Genomic DNA, 15325 nt, shown 5'->3' on the forward strand with positions numbered 1-15325 from the left:
AGGCCTCACTATGTCTGAACTCTTCCTATGATGTGAATCATGGTGATGAGCCATGCAATGCAGAATTGTAGATGCCACTTAAAAACATACTGCACGAGAACCAACAAGCTGAAAGCATGTCTCTCTGTGTAATATCTGGGATTATATATTATAGATCTAACATTTAAATAGTATACCTATTGTTTGAGATTGTCTTATATATTAGTGTCTTAAAATGCACTGTCAGTATTTATATTGGAAAAATACTGCAAAAAAAAAAAAAAAAAAAAAAAAAAAACGACCTATATAATAACTTTGTATAAACATTAAATCTCTCTCTTATAATAACTTTTTTTTTTTTTTTTTTTTTTTTTGGTCTGTAGTAAACAAATTGATTGACAAGTCGATTATTTTACCCACTGTATAGGACAACACATATTTATATATTAATATGTCTTCTTACATTCATCTCACTATCAGCATCCAAGAGAAAGCAAACACATAGCTACAAAGACAAATTCAAAAGTGGGATTGTTCTACTTATAAATCATGCTCTGAAAAATGAAAAACGCATGGAGATTAGACTTAACACAACTGTGGAAAGAAACCATGCTAAAAGAATCAGAAGAAGAAGAAGAAGAAGAAGATGAACATGCTCCAACTCAAGAGCTGTTTGTCAAAGTCTGTTATTATGAATAAAATAGTGTGATATTATAAAACAGTTTTTTTACTGTTTGTAATGAAACCATCAATACTCCAGAACATTAGGCTTGACTCTATTCATAACAACACACCCTTTGAAAGAACCTACGCATTAAAGTTTAGTGAAAAGAGCCCTATAATACAAAATTAACACAATAACTTGTTTAAAAAGTTGCCATTAAATCAACCAGATTTGTTTTCAAAAGCTGCGCCACTGTAAGAAAAGGTTCTCAAACTGCAGATTCCAAAGTCCCCACCTCTCTGCGCACTGATGCTGAGCACAATCACCTCAAACACTTGAGTGCAAGGTGTGTCCTGGGGGAAGGCAAAGTCTTTGTGCCCACAAGCAATATCCAGACTGCATGCCTTAGACTACAATAGAGTTATTGCTTTTGCTGAGCTTATTGGCTTGAGCTACAAATAAAAAATAATGACCGTTAGGCAATCTATATGGCAATATATATATATATATATATATATATATATATATATATATATATATATACACACACGACACACTGAGATGTTAGGAAGAGCTACCTCTTAACCTGACACAAACAAGCACGCACAGACAAGTCAATAAAGACCTAACTATGTAGCTAGTATTAGAACTCACAGCACGTATGGAAGTATGTTAGGACAAAAGACAAATAATCACCCGCTAAAAGTGAAATACAACAAAAAGCGAGCTAGAAATTCTAATCTTGCACTCTCCAATCACTGGAACCCCAACGGTCTTGTGCACTTCAAACTGGTAGCGAGACATTTCATACAAAAAGACGTACCCTTGAGAGTAATGGGCACAGACCATAAAGAACAGATCAGGGATGGGAAGTAGATTTACAGCACTTGAAAAGAATATATATATATATATATATATATATATATATATATATATATATATATATATATATATATATATATATATGTTTAGACAGTAACAAACTTTGAATTGTTCTTCTTTTGTAAGCGTGCCAGACGGCGGGTTTGTTTTGGGGTGGCGTTACTGATTTTGGGCACGACGTTCTCACACGGGGCCATGTCCTCGCCTTGTATTTGGACAGGACGCTCTCACACGGGGCCGTGCCTCGCCTAATATTTGGACAGGACGCTCTCACATGGGGCCGTGCCTCGCCTCGTATTTGGACAGGACGTTCTTGCAGCGGCCCAGCTCTTTCCTCAGCTCTGCCACCTCCTGCCGCAGTGCCGAGTTCTCCTTCTCCAGAAAGCCGGCGCGGATGGCGATCTGGTTCTCCTTCAGCCTCCGGGCGTCGCGCGACCTCTTGGCCGCCATGTTGTTCTTTCTGCGCCTTGCCCAGTATTTATCGTCCTGCTCGAAAGTTGCAAAAGAAAAGGGTACAAAGTTATATTTCATAGGATTATCTACTGTAAATTAAAAAGGCTTATGAAAATGTAAATAGATCCCTCCCCTTTTTTGGCAAAGATAAAACAGTTGTGTGCCTAAAAAGTGTGGGGTTTACAGACCCTGTCTCACAACTACAAAACAATATAACTGTTTTCTTTTTTATTATTATTATTTTTTTTAATTTAGCAGTCACCAAATGATTTTTACCCCATTTTTCTCCCAATCTGAAATAGCCACCACTACCACCCCCGAAGACGAACACTCGGTGCTATGACCATGCAGAATTCCTCTTTATTGGGTTTGATATTAAACAACGATAGCTATGTAACTACAAAAATCGACAGAGCCCTTTACGCTGAATTCTTCAAACTGACTCCAAGGATCAATAATTATTATAATTACCTGCCACCTTGTTTCGAATTTTAAGAGCTAAAAACCTAAGCCTGAAATAATCCCTAATCCCAAATCAGTTTCTTTTTCCCATGCAATTCCATTGAGTAAAATCAGGTAATTCATTACTGATTAATCATCTGTGTATCCATTCTTCTTTAACCAGATTGGAGATGCAAATCCTTTAATCCCACCCTAAAAGAAACGTGGTCGGGGATTGGACAACCACATGGCAGTGCAGAGATGATTGGCTAAATTTAATCTTCTTACCCAGCCCCCGCAACCTGCCGGCCAATGGGCTTGCTGGGACAACATGTGAAGGGGGGTCATGCACTCTAACGAGGATCAAGGGCAGCTGAGAATTAATTCATACTTCTGAGAGAAGGCACCTTTGAGCCCAACATGTGAGAGCAGATTGCAATACTGACAGGCACCTTTACATCTAGAGGAGATCCAGTGGCCTTAACAATCAGCCCGTCAGATTACAGATTTTGAGCCAACCCTTAAAAAAGTTTACTATAGTAAAAACACAGCAGAGTGTAATAGAGGACCAGGCATGGTAAAACACATGCAGGCATTGTAAGTAGTCTATGGTGAATGCATAGTAAAAACAGGGGGATACTGCAAAGTGTACCAATGGAAACTATCGTAAGGGGTGGATAGCCAGTTTATTTAACCCTTCATTACCCTGTTGTCGTGGCTTTGATTTGCAGCAGGAATATTATTTCTACAACAGATCACAGTTTGCCCGTGATAGTAGCGAAGAGGGAGGCTTGTCTCAGTCTTGTAATTGAAACTGAAAAGTAAAACTGATGCCGGTTTTCCACTCTTTACAATGGAGCGTGCCACCAGACAAAGGAGATATCATCTCTCAGTGACGGCCTGTCTAACTCTGTATCTGTGTGTGTGGGGAGGTTACAGCAGTGCTTTCCAAGGCTCGCAAATGCATTTTCCTACCAATAGCAAGAATCATTGATAATGTTTCTTAGACAAGACAACTAAAACTAACCCATGTTTTAAACACAAGTCGTTGACGCTATAAATGGATGGAGTACTGAATGTAACATTTGTCAAGTGGAAGGAAATATACTGAGTAGGGCGGGGGGGGGGGGGGCAATGGATTCCCACTGCAATGTGAAAATTCTCAAGTAATATCTTTTTGTTTGTTTTGCAATCAATCAATTAAGTCGTCGTCCCCCCCCCCCCCCCCCCCCCCCCACGTGCTCCCTCCCTCCCTCCTGCTCAAACCCTGCAAAAAAAAAAAATAGAAAAGAAACCAGCTCCAAATTACCTTCATCTCATCAGAAATAAAGATCTTGCGCGCCTTCTTGATCATGGGCTGCGGTTTGAGCTCCTTGTCTGAGAACTTGCGCTTGCGCGGGTCGAACACCTCCTGTCCCGGGACGCTGGAGAGGGCCAGGTCCGCGGGGTCTGGCTCGTAGCCCACGGGCACCTGAATGCTGTCGGGGTCAACTGGGCTGGGAGTGTTACGAGCCGAGGGCAGGACTGTGGAGAGAGCAGAGAGAAAGGCTGTGATAATATTACAGGGAGCTGATCCGGCATTTGCAACTTTGATCCTTTAGGGGGAGCACTGGGAGCATGCAAAGTGTAAACAGCACTGCACTTTCCCCTTCAAACTGTACTACAGTGCAGGGCCCTGGAAGGTTATTTAAGGTATTATAGCAAATGCATGTTTCGACCCTCTAAAGCCTTGACTTGATCTGATGCAATCTGCAGATATGGTCAAATCAAGCATAATCTGGTAATACAACCTTAAATCATGCAGCCCATTTTCCCCTCGGAGTGAGACCTGACCCAGGGATGACAACACCTTGAATACCCAGTGAGAATCCGCCCGTCACCATGTCAATAAAACAGGAAGGAAGTCCAGCTTGCAGAGTGTGATCAGGTTCAGGTACAATTATTGTTCAACTGCCTTCAGAGAACACTGACATCTTCACAAAGGCATTTAGTTTCAGTGCATTTAGTTTCGCTTTAGTTTCAGTGGAAAACACGAGGTCTCTGGAGGTACAGGCTCTGTACCTCGTGCTGCTGCCAATTCATTTATACCAGGGAGTCCACGCCACGTTTTCTAGTAAGAACAATGCCTCTGTTCAGTCTTGCGGAGAACATTTATACTGCATTTCAAAAGAAAATGATACCACATGTTCAGCTGTTATTGACGTGTAAAAGTTGACTTGTTTTGCTAATGCCACCAATGAATTCATAACGTCTTACTCTCTCACCATGGGACTGTGAGAAGTGTTCACTCACGCGTGGGATCAACGTCACTTGTTACTAAGAAACATAGAATGAAAACAGGTAAATAAATCCACATGAATGAACAGAATTGAAAATGAATTACTGCCACTAAATAACCCTTCCTGCTAGAAACAATACCTCACTTATTTATCACATAGCTAAGGATTTCTTTCTCCAGGACTCATCTCCATTCATTCCGATCTATCACCATGGAGGGCCATGCTTTCAGATGGTGTCAAGGACACAATAATTCTGCCATGCTATTCCACAATTCTCAGCAGTTCCTTTTTTATCTAGTTTCTTGTCAGATGTTTTACAGGACATGCCATGCAAAACACGATTGCTTAACGACTTGACTTCTGACACTGCCCACCCAAATATTTAGTAAACACAGGCATTTCTTGCTGTCGCCTTGATGACTCATAAGGTGTGCACCCTGCCTTTTTACACAAGTGTATTTTTGTGACAGCAGTGCGGCGCGGCTAGGGTTATGTTATGGCAGATATGTTTGCCCTCCTATTTGCTTTTGGCTACACCAGGTGATGTATTTAAATTTAAATGATCATTAAAAAAATGTTTGTCCCATTTTCACAAATGTGTATAATAATAATAATAATAATAATAATAATAATAATAAATAATAATAATAATAATAATACATTCATCGATACATTTCTTTATTCTAACACATTAACTATTAATATAATTCATTATAATTAATATAATTGAGCAAGATATTTAGGTAACGTATAAGTGCAGACTTCTTGTCACTGAAAGTTTCTGTTCGTATTTCTAAATGTTTAAACCCAGCTGAGCTACACAAGTTTGAGCCACATGCATTCTTTTCACACGGGCCTCTCGGGGGATTTGGCTGGGCTTAGGGCAAGCTTCCTCATGCTCTACCCAGCCCTGCTGCTTTGGGAACACGTCCTGGCCGAATGCCAGAGAGAAACGCAAACAACACGAGAGGCTGCCAGGCTAGAACTGGAGTGAAGTCTCTGGGCTCAGGATCACACAGCACTCCTACAAAGCAGCCCGCTAAACCCCAGATTACATCTACAGAGAAAATACAAGAAGGCGTTTCAATTGTACAGATCAGCCGAGCTTGACATGCTATTTTGTAGAAGGCGGATCTCTAGCCAGCAATCTCCTCAGTGCTGGAAGAACTCTGCCTCCAGGGTGCCTCGTACTGATCACTTTATTAGGGTCTCGTCTTGGTAAAGACACACAAACGATGACCTGTGGGTTTTGCATTGTTATCTGCATAATATATTTAATTCATATGTTTAGACTCTATTACAGAGTTGACTTAATCTGCTTTTTACAGTAACAAGGCAAGTGGGTAAATCTACAGCGATCAGACGTGCAATGAAAAAGTTACAATGGAACTACATCATTTTAAAAAATGCCTCTTGCCGAATCCAGTAGTTTATGAGGATTTATGAGGATTCTTCCAATCTGCATTAATGAGAATGATAAGCCAAAATGTCTGATTTGTCAGGTGAGACAGGTTCATATACACTATACTGGTAGAAAAAAAAAACTTGAGATAAGTACAAACTTCCACCAACTTTTCTTTTAAATATGAAAGCCTCGAGTTCCTCTAGGGGAAAACGGGGGAGGGAAAAGAATCGAAGCTGCAACTCTCTGGAATTTATGATTCTGTGCCAAAACCCTTCTGTCGGATTAGATTTAAAATACAAGCTTTGACCCTTTGCCTGGTTTCCAGCGCTGTACAGAACATGCCTGGAGTGATATTTAATTCTATCGTTCTGCACCGACGCAAACATTCAGTATGGATTTCCAGTGCTGGGTCTGGCAAGGAGCCCGGCTGTTTCCAATCCAGTGCGTTGATTTATTGCTTCTGAGCCAGCGCTGGTACTAACGTCGGGGTCAGTCATAGTCCCAGCTATTTATACATCATCATGGAAAGGAAGCAGATGGGTTATGGACCTCTCAGCATGCAACTAAACCTGATTTTTAAACTTTGCTCGTTACTTTTAGAATCGCAAAATAAATAATTTCCATGTAATTAGAAATTTTGAGCTCCACCTCCAACCCCTTCTCACCTTTACCTGGTTGCTGCTTTTCAGTTCCATGCAACATGCGATTCATGCAGCTAACCCAATTTATACATCAAACTTTACTGCATATTTAAATCGTGTTACAAAATGCACAGGATTATTTAGGTTTGTCTGTCTGGTGGTTTGATCTGCCTGTAGGGTACTCATTGAAATAGCCTTAAATAAGCTGCTTCTCAAATCTACCAGAACACAAAAATAACACATATTATACTGCAGATATTTTTTTGTGCATCCTTTTTCATCCTTGCATTAAACTAGAATTTGTGAATATTGCAAGTCTTGCAGCATGATGCATATTTTTCAATGCGTGGGTACCAGTGTGCTTTGCCTGCCTGGTACCCTGCTATTAACAGTGCTTAACTAGAGCACCCTGCAGTGCAATACCCTTGAGGGTGGGCAGGGTAGATTCAGACACTGCCCTGAGGATTAACTGCAGCACGTTTGTTCCAATGTGAGAGCTGCAGGAAGGAGGAGGTATATTCTATGGAGCAGGTCTCATGCCATGCTCAGCTGCTGCCAGTCTGGTCAGAGCACACGGCACCACCATGTGTCCGTCACGTGGTCCTGCGCACTGCAGAAACCTCCGACCGCTTCACACAAGGCCCGGGAGAGTGTGAGAAGGAGGGAATGGGTGAGACTCACACCGAACAACAGAGCAAAAATAAATATATAAAGACCTGTGCAGGAAATCCCATTAGTAATCCAGCTGTGAAGTGTTCAAAGAGAAAGGATTAGCCTCTTCTCCAACAGCACAAAAGAGAATTATTATTACTTTTATTAACAATGTCTCATTTAGTGGAATGGGCTGCTCTGCTCACACTGTGTTTTGACAGGATTATGTATTCATTTAAAAGGCAAGGTGCAATGCTGCATTGCCTCAGATATGTTAACAGGCATGGTTGTCATCAATGCGCAAGTTTGTAATGTTGTTTTTTTAACAGAAGCAAATGCATGAAGTTTGAAGCAGTTTTAATAATATATGTTTTTAAAATAAAATCTAAAAACTTAAGAAGGGAAACATGAGAAGGCTGGTACATTGGCATTTGACTCCATGCATTTTTAAACTGATCAAATACTTGACTAACTGTACACACTTCCATAGCTATAAAGCGCTGCCGAGATAAAGCGAAGGTCGTGCACTGTGTAAACAGCCACTCCTGTGTGGAGATGTGGTGTCCACGGACAGCTTTCTGTTATTAAACATGACACAGGAATACTGCATCCCTTAAATCAGCCAGGCTGTGCTTGATCAGCAAACTTTAACTTTACACAATATCTGCTTTATAAACCAAGCCAATCCAATTCCACAACCTACGCACGGGAAACAAACAAACAGAAATAGGTTTCTCCTTGATTTTGCAAACATACATATATATATATATATATATATATTATACACAGTCTATAAATCCTGATTATTACTCAGCTGACAAAGTAGGCCAAGCACAAATGCAGCCGCTTATTCCAGCCACATGTACTCAGGAGGTAAAGTTCATTAACGCAGGACATGTTTGTGCTGTGTTCCTGAAAGCTAAGCATGCATTCCATCTACCCAGTCTCATTATCAGAGTGTAATCAAACTCAAGGGTATGCCTCTGGCAGGCAGCCAGCGCCTTACATTCCCATCACCCATTGGCTATATTTTTGTCCGCGCACTAGTCCATTTACTCAATCATAACACCTGACTTCTACACCTTTAATGAAAGATACTGCACAATATACACAGACACACACTTTCCCTTGACACAGGTATGGTAAACATACCGAAACATTGAAAAGTTGGCTCTTTTGAAAACGTATTTTTTAGAGGTACACAAAGGTTTCGATGATTAAAAAATGATTTATTTCAGGAAGTTTTGGACAAAAGCCCTTCTTCAGCTGTGCAGAAAGAAAAGTCAACACAGTGCAGTGAAACCTGTTGTTTTGCAAGAATTCTGTGGATGATGTCATGATTATGTCAGAACAGAATGTTCATGCAAGAGGTTCCAAAGTTTCTAGGTTGAAGAAAAACTCCCGTTCCTGTAAATATATGTTTTAACAGCTGCACAGGGTGACTCTCTGGGCAGCTCATACTTTTCATTGAAGAGGAAGAGGGGGGGGGGGGGGGGGGGGGGGGCTATGATTAGTAATTCAATCAGATCTCATCATATCATATTCGACTTTAGCTCATGCCTGCCACTAAAATAGCTTTTTAAATGAAAACTGGTGATCTTGCTTAGAAGGGCTGATATAGCCACCATTGAGTATTTTGTCGCATACTTAATGGGGAAAATCTAGCAAGAGCAACTGTCACATGTGCAAAGGCCACTATTTAGGATAGGGGGAGGGAGTCTGGATCCCAATTTAAATGTGTTTCTAATGTATTTAATTATCTTGAGCATATAGTTGAGGCACAGTGAAGGTAAGAAGTCTGTTCAGCTCATTATGCAATTCAGCCCCCTAGCATTGATATGAGAACAAAAGTGAAATGTGGAAGCTCGTTCCCAGTAGAACTGTGTTCATTCTACTTGTGCTAGTGCTTTGCAGCAGGGGTTTGGAGGCTGGGCTGGTTACCTGCTCTGCCTGGGCTGTGCATGCAGTTCTGGTTGCCCATGGCCTGGTGAATGGAAGTGGACGCCTGATTGCTGAGGTCCATGACGGAGGGGATGGGAGGGGGTGCGGGTGCCAGTGGCAGGGCGGGCTGCTGGTGCTGGTGCTGGTTGTGCTGGCTGGGGCCGGACGGGATCCCGTTTTCTGAGAGAAACTCCTCAAGGTCCATGTATTCCAGCTGAAAGCAGTCCCCATCATAAGGCAGGGTCTTATCCCACAGCGTGGGACCCAAGAAAGCAGACTGCGGCACATTGCTGCCAGAACTGTCGTCGTTCAATTTCTCCTCCTTCTCCTTCTCCTTCTCCTTCTCCTTCTCCTTCTCCTTCTCCTTCTCCTTCTCCTTCTCCTTCCCAAAGCCTGCAGCAAAATAACAACCATGTTATTACACAGCAAACCCTTTCCAGCCAGGTCCAGATACAGACAGGATCACCATTAACACATTGAGTGCTATTGTCCTCATCTGGGGACTAGTTACTTTGTCATTATTTTTTTGGTTAATTTTAACCTGGCATCATCTCCCTGTTATTTTAATTTTCACTTTAACTGTATTGTTATTATAACTTACTCTGATTGTGTTAACCACAAAAGTGAAATCTAAATGTAATGTATCAATTACATAAATGCAGCCTGTGTTTCTGATTTTTGCAAAGAAATGTATTTGGTACTTAATGGGTTAACTCCGCTCTCTGTCTTAAAACCAAGCATATCACTCTGTCAGTGGCCATAATAGCTGGATTTCCTATACATATAGATAGATAGATAGATAGATAGATAGATAGATAGAGATAACAGGTGACTAGATTATAAATCTTATTAAAAGTCAGTAGGATCTTGACTTGTTTCCCAAACACAGCGCTCTATGGGGATTTCATGGGAAATACTGGGAAAGTATACAACAGAACATTCAGGTTCATTTGAAGTCTCCTGTCTTTAATTTATTGGTTATACATAATATATAAAGCCAGTAATATTAAAGTCATAATAATCGGGTTCGAGTGCAGAGCGGTGAAACGCTTGCTATTGGCTCTAATTCAGAATTCTGTTAACTGTATGAGAACGAAGCAGAATGTTTTGAAGAACATCACAACAGGAGAGGGAAGTTCTGAACAAGCACAGCGTGTTCAAAAGGAAGTCATTTGATAAAGACATTAATCCGTCATTTTTAACCAATCTTAGAAGAAATCATTTAACTAGAGGGAGTTGCATATCTGTTCTTTCTAATGCTGACATGTTTACTTGCACGATTAATGAAAGATGGTCAACATAAAAACTGACACAGGAAAGTCACATTTCGCGACTTTTCCAGTTTATGGAATGTTGTAATGTTTCTATACACACACACGCGTCCCAGCAATTAGAGGGCAAACAATACTTGGTATTATAATATGCAGCAGATCTGTATACAGCTGTCAAAGATTAATCCAAATTAGGTGGCATTATTAGTCTGCATTATTTTTTTTTTTTTTTTTTAAAGCAGTCTATAGTTATGCTGAAAAACGTACCTTCTTCGTGGGACAGTTTGAGAGGATTCTCCAGCAACGATTTCAGAACCCCGTGCGTCGGCGGTAGGAAAGTTGGGTTTACAGAGATCTGTCTCGCCATTTTCTCCATTTCTCGTACAGAACACTTCTTTTTTTTTCAAGATATATATATATATATATATAATATAGATATATATATATATTATATATATATATATATATATATATAATATATATATAAAATTTCATATTCCCAAAAATTTTATTTTCATATTTTATATATGAAAATAAAAACCCTTAAACACTCCTGGACAGGTATTCAGTATGCTGGATAATTAACCCAGAGCTCCCCTGTAGCTCACCCACCAAATATATATTTACAGCAGTACGTTCGCGCAGGTTAAACCCGACTGCAAGACTGATCCGCGACTCAGAGGATTCGCAATCCATGTGCAGACCCTGACAGCGCTGACGTCAAACTGTGGTACCGCCCGCAACAGCTGAGAAAAGACAGCTGAAAGCTTGTGTTTCACGTCACCTTACTGTTTTACCTGCAGCATTATTATAATAAATATCTAATTTGCAAAACATTGTGTACATAAGTGTAGGTGGATAAAAACTAGTTTATTTATTTATTGCTCGTTTTTAGTTCTGATTATTTTACTTTCAAGCCACACATTTCGCCTGTCTATTATATTCGTTTTGGAAAAAACATTGCAATATACACTAGCCTTTACATGCACTGCAGATAAGCCTTGTTTTTAAGTAGGAGCCTTCCCGTATGTCCTGAGCCATGCAGCACGGGTAACTAGTGGGGCTTATCATCCTGCACTTGGTGACTTTACCTTATAGAATCATGCAAGGGTTCCAAAGGCGAGCCCAGTGGCGCTAGCATGAGAGACATGCAGGTGATGTGAAGGGAATGGTCTAACAGGTCAACAGAAAGCTGATCTTCGCTCAGCTCAGGCGCACCTGCCTGGTTGCTGGTTTTGGTGTCAGGTTTGTATCACAGCTTGGTGCTACAAGCATGCGCCGTGCATCATTCGAGTGTTTACTGTATGTTGCCTCGCCCACCCTCCTTGGGTGTAACAAAGATTGCTCAATCTGCGATCTGATGATCAACTGCGCCGCCGGCCGGGAGAATGATACAGCTGTATCACGCAGTCTGCACGGATACAGTACAGGCTGCGGGAATGGCAGGTGTCGTGAGGAGGCCGGCCTGACCTACTTTTAACCAATTGCAGTAGCAAAACAGTAACGCTGAAATATCTTATCCCTGGATGTGTCACAATGTACATCATGTGTTCCCGCTGGTAAAATAACACACCAAAAAGTATTCATGCATGCACCTTGTGCACTGAACGTAGCTGGAGCTATCTTGTAAATAAATACATATAGTGTTCGTGTACAAGGTGCCGTGTCTTGCAACTAGACAACAATTGAAATGCCAAAATAAAAACAAAATAATTCAGTGTACTTGTGCTTCACGCAGGCAACGTGTTCGAGTGAACCTGGCAGCCCTGTGATTAAAGTTTTAGTTGCCCGTCTGTGTAAGGAATTCAGTCGAGCTTTCATGTTTACATTTCCTTAGCAACAGTGGTTGCTACAGCGCTGTTGTTATGCCCAGCATGTTCAGGGTCAAAAGGACGACTCAGAAATGCACAAATAAAAATGAAAGTAAAAAGAAAAGAAGACTCGCACTACTTACACTTTTGAATTTTTCTGTTTTATTATTAGGCGCGGCTGCAAGAGCAGTAGCGGCTGGTGTGTGTGTATGTATATATATATATATATATATATATATATATATATATATATATATATATATATATATATATATATATATATATATATATATATATATATATATATATATATATATATATATATATATATATATATATATATATATAATATCAATCAATTATATCAAGTTTTGAACTTGAGGTTAGTGTTTTTGATACTGTAAACATATTAAATGGTACACATAATTATGCTGAGATGGGAAGTAGGATAAAAGGTAACGTGATAAACAATTAGACTATTTTGTATTATTTATAATAGCTGCTGAATAGAAAGCGGATACAAGTGTTTCCAAATAATACCTTTTAAATGATGTGCATCCAGAGATTTGTAATTAAAAGTTTTAAGAATTAGGGCACAATTTGGTATTCTGTCCTAAACCAGCAATTTGTTAGTACCAAACTGTTGTAACATAAATTATATATTAAATAAAGTAGATAAATCAATCAGAATATTGTGCCTTTTATTGCAATGGTGATACCATTCAGTCGAGTGAAAACTGTAAATGGTTCTTGAGCTGAAAAGTCCAGACAGAAGGGGTACAGTTTCACAAGAAGGTTGTAGCTTAACAAGACTCACACTGCCAGCATCCCAGCTAGCACTAATTGACCTCCTAATATTCTAGCGTGTCTGTCATCTCAGCATTGAGAACCCAAGGGGAGGGAGCGCCATTTGGTCAGTTGGAGTGAACAGCTACAAATGTGTTTTAAACCTATGTTTTCATTTTTAATTTTTATGAGTGGACAGCTCTGACCTAAACAGCATTTTGAGAGTGTGGGGACCCTGGTAAGATTTTATCACTGTACTTTTGCAGTTTTCACCCTGCTTCCCCCAGTTATACTATGCATCTACCATAGTTTACTCTAGTCTGCCTTGTTTATTAACCCTTTCAATCTTGATTTTTCTTTTTTTGTCGAGCAATAGAATACGACATGAAGTTATATAATTCAAATAGGAACTCCTTTATTGAGTATTCATGAAAACAGGACAAGACTATTATTGTTTTGTTACATATCTGTATATTTCTACACTACCTCAGACTGGGAGCTAGGAGTCCCGTGGGTTTCCAACGTGATTTCCCACAGCATATGTCAACATACAGCACTAAGATAAGGCAGGACTGAGGGTTAATATGCTTTACCGTACCTCGTTATTCTTTACAATGCTTACCTATGCTTTACCATACTTCCACTATGCTTTATTACACTTTGCAATGCTTTTACAATGAGAAAATACCTTTTTGTGGACTGTAGAGTCTCCCGAAAACTCTACATGTCTTCACACGTTTCTGATCTCTTGAATGGCCTGAGGTAGTAGAGATGCACTGCTGCACTGCTGAGAGAACTCCTATACTCTACACAGGTTTGTGCATGCACAGGGTGGCTGTAATAGCCCAGAGGGTGACAGTATATAGTTGGTACGTTTCATTGGTTTACATTTTGATGCACATTTTAATGAAGCAGTATAACGAGGGAGGACTGGAATATTAAGATCTTCACTTTTTGTCTTTAAAGCACATGGCTTTTAGGTGACCCCTGTGCATTCTAATCTATGAGAGTCAGTGTTGCTGCATGAAATATTCAGAGAGCATACAGCTGTTTGGCCCAGATAAAAAAAAAAAAAAGTTTTTTGTTTTTTTTTAACTTATCTTTAATGCAGCTGATTCTGTTCAAAGGCCTGGATCTTTTCTGGAAAGTCACTGTGCAGCAGCAATGAACTCAGGTCATGTGAATGCCTAGCTTCTCTCCTTGAGTTTGAAGCAGAGAAAGGCTTTGCTGTTTTAATACCTTGAAACACTGTTGAGTCGCTCCGGTCCCCTCACAGTCTCATTGAACCGCTGAATTGCTCAAAATCTGTCCACAGGCGGCAATTATAATGGCGCCTAATTAACCCTTTAAGGTACAAAGGACATGAGTGTCCCACAAATAAATATTTATGCTAATTTTCTTTTGCAACAAGGTGCACGAAACAGGGTTTAAAATGCACTAACTGGCTGGCTCTGATTATCCAAATTGTCAGCTTCCTCCTCGTGATTCTTGAGTCACTCTCACACGCATTTTAAGAAACTCTTGTACAAGTGCTCAGTTCCTTGTGTACAGTACTTTAAGGGTTTACAGGAATATAGCACCTTAAACCTGAAGTGACTATATATATTATATATACTATACACACACACATTTATAAATATATATAATATATATATATATAGATATATATATGATATATATATATATAATATATATATATATATATATATATTCAATTCAAAGTCTCAGGAAGGAATCAAAACTCGATACAGTTGCAACAAAGTGAGGCTCCCTGTACAGTAAAGCATTGTAGCACACGTACAGCTTACTGCCTAACTGTGAAGTAACAGAACTCAGGAATGATCAATTTCTGAAAAATAGTGGCACTGCATAAAGGACGTGCTGTGCTGCAATGTGTTCCAAGGTGCAGTAGAAATGTTTGTTTCCATTTATGCAAACAACAGAATTATTCAAATACACCTTGAAGCCAGACTGCAGCTTGTGCACAGCATGGTGCAAAGCCAGAAGAACTCCCTTTTGTAATTGTGGTTTACTGTACTGATGCAGGCTAGTGGGTCGTTTATGAGCATCCTCATAAATAAACACAGCATTCAATGCACCTTCGTGGAGTATTCTGTAAAA

General features: G+C 39.9%; 1 protein-coding gene across 2 annotated transcripts; it reads right to left on the reverse strand.

Moving 5' to 3' along the window:
* Positions 1–1204: 1204 nt before the first annotated feature.
* Positions 1205–10985, reverse strand: LOC121307611 (hepatic leukemia factor-like). Of its 2 annotated transcripts, none has more exons than XM_041239826.1 (4): positions 10875–10985; positions 9337–9729; positions 3729–3943; positions 1205–2011 (listed from the first exon to the last, which is right to left on the reverse strand). In XM_041239826.1, the coding sequence occupies exons 1-4, from the start codon at positions 10981–10983 to the stop codon at positions 1796–1798; spliced, it is 933 nt and encodes a 310-aa protein (XP_041095760.1). In that variant the 5' UTR covers positions 10984–10985; the 3' UTR covers positions 1205–1795. The 2 variants fall into 2 exon arrangements, with proteins under 2 accessions (XP_041095760.1, XP_041095759.1); XM_041239825.1 differs by having other exon boundaries at positions 1205–2014.
* Positions 10986–15325: the final 4340 nt, after the last annotated feature.

Source organism: Polyodon spathula, chromosome 57, assembly GCF_017654505.1.
Source record: "Polyodon spathula isolate WHYD16114869_AA chromosome 57, ASM1765450v1, whole genome shotgun sequence".
In the NCBI taxonomy this organism is placed as follows: Eukaryota; Metazoa; Chordata; class Actinopteri; order Acipenseriformes; family Polyodontidae; genus Polyodon; species Polyodon spathula.

Bases quoted from the DNA above. Each gene is read 5' to 3' on its own strand.
- LOC121307611 (XM_041239825.1), bottom strand. From the start codon at position 10,983: ATGGAGAAAATGGCGAGACAGATCTCTGTAAACCCAACTTTCCTACCG. The intron at 3,944-9,336 runs GTAACCAGCCCA...CTCTCTCCACAG, and splicing joins GCACAGCCCAGGCAGAGCAG to TCCTGCCCTCGGCTCGTAAC. The intron at 2,015-3,728 runs GTAATTTGGAGC...GCAACTTTCGAG, and splicing joins TTATTTCTGATGAGATGAAG to CAGGACGATAAATACTGGGC.